This window comes from Haliotis cracherodii, unplaced genomic scaffold (assembly GCF_022045235.1).
Source record: "Haliotis cracherodii isolate W230 unplaced genomic scaffold, xgHalCrac1.p SCAF_18, whole genome shotgun sequence".
Classification (NCBI taxonomy): Eukaryota; Metazoa; Mollusca; class Gastropoda; order Lepetellida; family Haliotidae; genus Haliotis; species Haliotis cracherodii.
The window spans coordinates 12693399-12701715 of record NW_027266273.1 but is presented as its reverse complement, the minus strand read 5'-3'; the positions used below and the strand labels follow the sequence as shown (position 1 = coordinate 12701715).

General features: G+C 41.6%; 1 protein-coding gene across 1 annotated transcript; it reads right to left on the bottom strand.

Annotated features, from left to right (window-relative positions):
- Positions 1-6634: 6634 nt before the first annotated feature.
- Positions 6635-7501, bottom strand: LOC139466043 (uncharacterized). Its single transcript, XM_071248060.1, has one exon. It carries the CDS (start codon positions 7499-7501, stop codon positions 6635-6637), a length of 867 nt encoding a protein of 288 aa, XP_071104161.1.
- Positions 7502-8317: the final 816 nt, after the last annotated feature.

Here is an 8317-nt window from a genome sequence, read left to right as displayed (position 1 = left end):
TTATTATAATAAATGCATATGGGATTCGAATGCATTCATTTCCAATACAGCAGTAGTTAGTAAACTAACTGTAACTGATATAGCCCGTTACATCTACCATCATATGTGGTTCAAATTAAGGATATTTCTATTATTGCTATTACTGGCTTAGAAAATACACAATAACACTTCAACATTATGCATTAAACTACTGTACTGAAATTATATCCATCACTTAGATTCACCATGGTCTGAAGCGCGCGGGGGGGGGGGGGGGGGGGGGGGGCAGTCGGGTAGGCTAGTGGTTAAAGCGTTCGCTCGCCACGCCGAAGACCCGGGTTCGATTCCCGACATGGGTACAATGTGTGAAGCCCATTTCTGGCGTCCCCCGCCGTGATATTGCTGGAATATTGCTAAAAGCGGCGTAAAACCATACTCACTCACTCACTCACTTACTGAAGCGCGCGGTCTCAAGAGTAGATAGTGACCTGATCCCAAACTATCAGTACATCAAACCTATTGGCACATCATCTTGAATATACCCATTAATACAATAAAAAATGCACAGAAAACGCTTTTAAAAACATTTTGTACACAACAACACATTGAAATGTTCAGTTCTGCTATTACCAAACTTCATGAACAATAACAATACAATCACAAAGTGTCAAAGAATACAAACATTCGAACTAGTGTTTCCACAACATCCACAGCAAAGCAAAGCTGTGTCTCTCCTTATGTCACAAGCCACATGGTCATTCATGTCGCATGGCAACGGTATGAAATACAATCAAAATTGTCCAGCTTAGTTCACAGAAACTTTATACAATCAACTGTGATAACACTCACATTGTACAGAGATGAACCCGTCCATAAACTACGAGGCTCTGGGTGGGTTGGCTCATTTAATTCACAGCTTGGGGGTCGTTATTGGAGTATGGAAAATGCACATTTATCTCGGTAATATCAGTTCAAATATTACGAAATTATAATACACAACCAAATAACCTAAGATACCGTTATTTCCAACTTTGCTTCAATGTGAGGTCTTATCTGGTGAGGTGAACTGTTTTAGAGTGATAGGAGTCTTGTTATGCTGTCGGTGGAAAGGGTAGCTATTTTTTATTCGTCGTTTGATGTTTGTTTAGTATGAAACGCATGGTATGTAGCTCATTAGGGTAACTGGGTTTGAGATGGTTCTGATCTAAGACAATTCTGAAGAGACACAAATAGGTACAATGGACATGCTACCTGGATATATTTAATTATCATCTGTTTACACATAATGGTATTGTATCACCTGCACTCAAACACTTCCACTAACGTTTCTACTAGACTCTTCAGAAAAACCGCACAGGTAGTATGTAGTTCACTGAACCTGACTTTAAAAAAACGGTATATAAATTGGATATACATGTATGTTATTGGAACATGCTGGTGGCCTGATATTCGACAAACGGTACCGTCAAAACGCAGCCAGAACGCTGCTGGACAGAAATGAGTGTCAACCAAGCGAAGTGCCATATCAAATCAGCTCAGACTGAGTGGCTATCTGAACGACCACAGCATCGGATTTATGTGCAGAGAGTTGAAAAATCAGCAACCCTGTAGAGTCCTTCACTTTGATGAAGTCGGCTGGCCTGAAAGTAAAACAGAAAGCTTTCTGTTTGCTGATAAGGACCAGTCACTTCCCCCTCGAAACCGTCAATGGGTGATTTTGCATCAAACTGTTATTATATGAAATGTAGATTATGCAATGAATTTATGTCCAACACATTGTTAGTAGATGCCCAGCTTTGCAACAAACACAGTATCTTAAGCGACATGATGGTGTAGCTCGGCCATTTTATTACCGTCTTTGCCATGCTTGAGGTCTTGACCCAGAGGTCCATCCATGGTACGACCCGGAATATGTAGAGGGCGTCATGGCGAAGGCTGCAGTGTTGGGGAGTCTTCACATTCTCCGAAACGTTTTGGGTGATAATAATAACAATAATAATAAGGCCTGATGATGTACCCCTCTCCGTGGTGGGCCTAGACAGGGAGGGTTTCCTCCTCTAAACAAAACGTACACCACCTAGCTAGGACTAATAACACCCCGAAACTGGTTCAAAACTGGGTTACAGAACGCCATGAAGATAATCTGCAGCCCAGCCAGCCTCCCTCTGGTATACAAAGCAACCAAACTGGAGATGGAACTTGCCACCCGCTCCATTTATTTCCTTTTTGTCTCCTTCACCAGCTCCAATTAATTCAGTGTCGGTGTATGCGGATGTTTCTAACTTAGTGACAGTTGTGATTAGGCTGTTATGAACATGCTTCTAGAATCTGCCTCTCACGTTTCCCAATAGTCAATCGTGGAGAAAACTGGGCATGTTGTTGCCAGGCCATAGCAAAGAGAACAGTCAAAGGTCGAATTCCCAGCTAGGAGTTTTGTATGAATACACTATCGTTATAGCAACGACATCTTCCCTTCAATTTCAGTCTGCCAGGAAATAGGAAACCAAGCAGCCTTAAAGACTGTTTTGAAGAACAAGTTTTCAAGAGAAGTCACACCATTCAGAACACAATTAAAACAAAAGGAAAACCACCATCCAGCCACAAGGTAGAACCATCAGGAGCTGTGTACCACATGCCGTGCAATTGTGGACTAGCTTATATTGGAGAAACATCCAGGCCCCCCAAAACCCGAATTGAAAAACATCAAAGCTCAGTCTCCAAACATGACTCTAAATCTGCTCTATCAGACCATATCCGTGACAACCCACGCCACAGCATCCAGTGTGATAAAGTCACATTCCTCACCACCAACCTCAAAGACTTCACCGATCAATATGTTTACTCCTCTTTCTGTGTACATAACAGGCTTCTCCACTCCAATGTAACTACATCTGATATCTACCCTACTGTATACAACACTGCCCCCTACCTGTATATGAATATTCTTAATCAAAACGGAACTAATAAAACGCATCTAAAAACACTATAATCTACCAAATCAAAATTACATAAACAAACAAACATCCACCATACCCAGCTCCCTTAGTTCTCCTCCCCAACCCCATCGGCATCTATTCCAAATCTCAAAATTCCCAAATTCTATATAAGCAACCCCTAAAGCCCCCTCTTGGGTTGCACACACCACTTTCGCCCCTTTCGGAAACACATTAAATGGCCTGGCGAAATACGCATCAGTCGGAAAGCGCACGTTAAATCTCCATAGTAATGTATATAAAAGCAGGGAAACAAATAACTTTCTTGTGGATCCCCGCCCACGTAGGAATTTACGGCAACGAAAGCGCCGATAAAGCAGCTAAATTATCTCTCAAAATACCAGAAATAAGCCTAAACCCACCCATCTCAAAATCAGAAATTAAAAGTGTAAACAAACAAACAAGAAAAACAAAATGGCATAATCAACATCAAAACTCAAACCTAAAATCCTATACCCCTCTAAAAAAATTGACAGATTAATTACAAAACTCCAAACAGGACACACGAACCTAAATAACCACCTAAAAACACTTAAAAGACACACCACAGGCAACTGCCCCCACTGCAAACAACCCGAAACCACAGAACACGCACTCATCCACTGCACCCACTACCAAACACACAGAACCACACTACAAACCACCCTCAATCTAAATAAGGTTCCTACTCTAGATGAAATACTAAACCCTCAAACTAAACTAGAAAACTTCAAGGCCCTAGGCATATTCCTAATCAAAACAGACCTAATTAAGCGCATCTAAAAACTAATTAATCTACCAATCCAAAATCCAATAAACATACAAACACCCACCTCACCCGGCTCCCTTAGTTACCTCCTCCGCCCACCTCGGCATTTATTCCAAATTTAAAATTTCCAAAAATTCAGTATAAGCAACCTCTAAAAGCCCCCTCTTGGGTTGCACACACCACTTTCACCCTTTTCGGAATACACTAAATGGTCCGGCCAGGCCCGTGTGCGAAATACACTACAGTCGGAATGCGCACGTCTTCTATATCAGTCAGTCAGTCAGTCAGTTTGTATATATACTTCTCAACCATACTCTGTACATCACTTGCTTGATAACGGTGTTAGAACCTACACCGAAACGTCGCCCCTAATTGTAATAAGGAAGTTGTTCATCCATAAATCTTATCCTTGCTTAGTGCTCCAACTTCTTAATGCATCGCAAAGAAGTTAAATGAAAATGAAACCAATGAAAAATAACAAACTTGATATGATTCTAGAGAGTGAAATGGCATAATCCAAACAGAACAAAATCCACCAAAATATCTTTGTATATTCGTTTATTCCGGCATTCAGATTAAGAACCCTTAACTCTGAAGTCGCACGTCGAACGTGATGAGTACATTTTCTGAGGTTGATTTTTTTTTTAAACTAGAGGAAATATTAAACTCTAAACAAAGCAAAAAGCGCCGATCCAGAGTCCGATGCTGAATTACACAAACTTCGTGAATCTGGACAACTTGAAACAGGTACTCCCGATTCAATAATCAATGCACTCAGTATGGATTTTACTGTATACTTGGTTCGAGATCCGGTAACCCCAACAGACGCATACATTTCAAGCGTTGTCGGAAAGCCACTAGGACAGATAAGGCGCATTTTGCGGTTCATTGACCCCGATTCAGAAAGGACACACATGTTGGCACACACTTTTGTTCCTAAGTATCCTTCAGGGCAAATTTGTTGATGTGAAATTCGTTCTAGTTTTGGTTTCGGGTTCCTGAACCGGTTTGTAACTAATTTCGGTCAATGCTACACATAAATGGTTTCAGTAGTATATCCTAAATAAGTCCGAAAGTACTGTGGTAGATTTTCAATAATTTGTTAAACTGAACGAATTAATGCAGTGTGCGTGCGTGCGTGCGTGCGTGCGTGCGTGCGTGCGTGTGTGTGTGTGTAAAGCGTTCGCTCGTCACGCCCAAGACCCGGGTTCGATTCCCGACATGTACAATGTGTGAAGCCCATTTCTGGTGTCCCCCGCCGTGATATTGCTCGGATATTGCTAAAGGCGGCGTAAAACCATACTCATTCTCTCACTCTATAGCGGTAGCTCACTGAGATACTATGACGTAGGCTATATTTCCATCCCACTCACACACAGTATACAGACTCCGAGCCGGCAAAACCTTGTTTTATCCCTGTCATGGCGTAGCGGATTCTTACAAAAGTTTGCACATCGGTTTTCCGATTCATACTTCATTGAACCGAACAAAAATACAAAATTCTGAAGTGAACGTATTCAACTGGCTTGAAATGGAAAGATTGTCAATTATGTCAATTTCTCGGTATACTCATGGGCATGAAAATGTCAAATATTAACGGACAACGATAATTAAAATATAAGCAACAAAACCCTGGCCATATTCATAAGAAATCTCTGCTTAAAGCAGACTATAAACATAACATCAGACATATAACTGATCTCAGATTTCGCGTGCGGAAACTATCGAAATTTATTACTCATTTCCGGTTTCACTGTATGACGAATATTTCACTACTGTTACTGCATTTCTTAGCAAGCTCAGTCACTTCTTACAAATTTACTTTGCGGTTTTCTTTTCTTTCAGGACTTGGTTTAGAGTGAGTGAGTATGGTTTGACACCGCTTTTAGCAATATTCCAGCAATATCACGGCGGGGGACACCAGAAATGGGCTTCACACAATGTACCCATGTCGGGAATCGAACCCGGGTCTTCGGCGTGACGCGCGAACGCTTTAACCACTAGGCTACCCGACCGCCCCGCTTGTTTTAGAATAGGTCCCCTGGGGTTATGTAATAATATCAATATGTCATTAGCCAGATGCAGTTACGTCTATTCTATTGGCTAGGCGTGTTTTTTGTAGTACCTTCACTACCTCCCCACACAATAATTTACACACACGCACGCACGCACGCACGCACGCACGCACGCACGCACGCACGCACACACACACACACACAAACACTCACAACAACACACTGGCTGACACTGGCCTATTCAGATCATAAGTGATTATGTTGTAATCCAGTGTTTACTGTAGTGTAGACATCAAGTGAGTGAGTTTGTTTTAACGCCACGTTAAACTGTATTCCTGGTCACGGCGTGTCCGCCTAATGTGGGAGGAAAGCCTGAAGTGATGCAGGTCGCAGACGTTTACCACTTTCATGAACCCATGAGCAGCGGTATGGTGTAGACAAACCTAGAAATTATAATCGGGGTGAACCGGGATTTGAACCCACCATCATAGGTTTTTGGCGTGCCCAAGAGACGCAACTCTGCACAACAAATGGCGGTGCCTCTGACGATTAGGGCATGCGAGCCCCCTGATTCCAGGCTAGAATTTGTTCCCAGCTTTTCGTAAGAGAGGACCGTGTAGTTCAGTTAGAGTCTCAGGGACTTGGTTCATTGCACATCATCATATCCCAATTGCCTGGATCGAGGCTTATGCTGTCACTCACTGGATTGTCTCACCAGACTCACCAGACTCGATTTTTATATATAGGGAATATTGTTGAGGGTGCGTTAGACAACAAACAAACAAATAAACAAAACAAGAGTTGAAGTTTTGATAATTACAACTTTAATTGATTGCAGAAATTTCATGAAGCATACTAATTATTGGTATTCAAATATATGCAATTTATCTGTTTACATTTTAAACAAGTGTTCTTATCTCTGTAACTGGACTTTCCTCTGTGCCCTTACAATTTTTAACCGAAGTTTTGATTATAAGGCCGACAAATAATATAAAAGAGAAGATGGCAAGTGCCACATCAAAACCTTCTGAGGCTCGGCTCTCCACACTCATCTTTTGGATTATCATTTGGCCGTGCTTATGGTGAATACGATCAATCATGGTCTGGACGTTGCTGCATAGCACCCAACCTGATGACACGACGTTGTAGGTACGCACTAAGAATTCAAAAGTTAGAAGGAATGGGAAACAGGAATGCAAGTACTTACACCATCCGATGCACCATGGACAGCACAGACGTTTACACCATCCGGAGCACCATGCACATGGACAGCACAGACATTTACACCAACCGGAGCACCATGCACATGGACAGGACTTCTGTGGGTCTTCTGGGACATCCTTATGCAAACATGAAGATGCTGAATCTTCAGGTTGCAATGCTATGCAAGTGATGTCCTTTAGAACACCCTCACTGACAGGAACAAGAACCGCTGGCAGAACGACCTTCTTGATACTCCTTCTATTGTCGTACCTCAGCTTCTGGTTGTTGACCATTATGCCAATATTTGCACAGAGAGATAAAACTGCACCCCCAGCTGCTATAGGATCAGAGTACTTGAAACGCTCTTCATCGAATAGCAATGTAAACGCGACGATGACACAAATATATCCAATTAAGCTAAGTGCCCTGAAGATGACGTCGCAGTCATTTTTGTATTTATGTTGGTTCTTCAGGTTGTTTGCAATGCTCTTTAGGTTACTTGTTGGGTCTTGATTCTGAAAGTTGTTTTTGAAATTCAAGATAATAGAATAGCAGAGGATCATATAAGCAAACACATTCTAACCTGAGCGATGAGTATTTGCTGAGCCAACGATGACTAAAAGTGGCAAAACCCTTTCCATAATCTTAACAAATCTCTGCTAGAATTCCTTGTACATTCCCAAACATTACAATAAGCATGTGTTTAAGAATCACTACTAAACAGCGATAATTCCAATGGTTGCGAAACGGTGATATCAATAGTATCCTGTCCCACCGGTAACATCCATCGCAAACACATACAAAAGCAAGTCAAGTGTTAACTTTAAATAACACGGGAACATATTGTTTAAGTGAATATATAAAGGTTATCACGCGAGTGTGTTTGGGGATGGTAAATATCCTGCATTAGGAATAAACATTGTATTTAGCGAGCCTTGGCGAGCTAAATACATAGTGTTTATTCCTAATGCAGGATATTTACCATCCCCAAACACACAAGCGTGATAACCTCTTTATCATATAATGTCATTCTTTAATTCTGTGTTTCAAAATCGCTTTCCCTCTCTCACAAACATTACCGAAACATTGCGAGTTTTCCTGGAATGCGCGCATTAATATTTATTACGTCACAGGGTAAGTGATGTGTCAGTCGGACAGTGACAGTAGCCAGTATAGTTCCAACTAAAATCTGTTTCTTATACAGTGGCGAAGCAACATATACCCAAAACAACAGTTGTTTTAAATTGCCTTTCGCGGCAATCCATCGGTCTATTCGCTAGAGTAACTGCCCTTTGTCAAAGGGAAACTACTCTAAACCTAGTCTATGAGACGTCACGGCCACAGTCAGATGTTGTTGACAGTCGGTCTGTTCTGTCATA

Coding starts and splice junctions, on each gene's coding strand:
- LOC139466043 (XM_071248060.1), bottom strand. CDS start 7,501: ATGATCCTCTGCTATTCTATTATCTTGAATTTCAAAAACAACTTTCAG.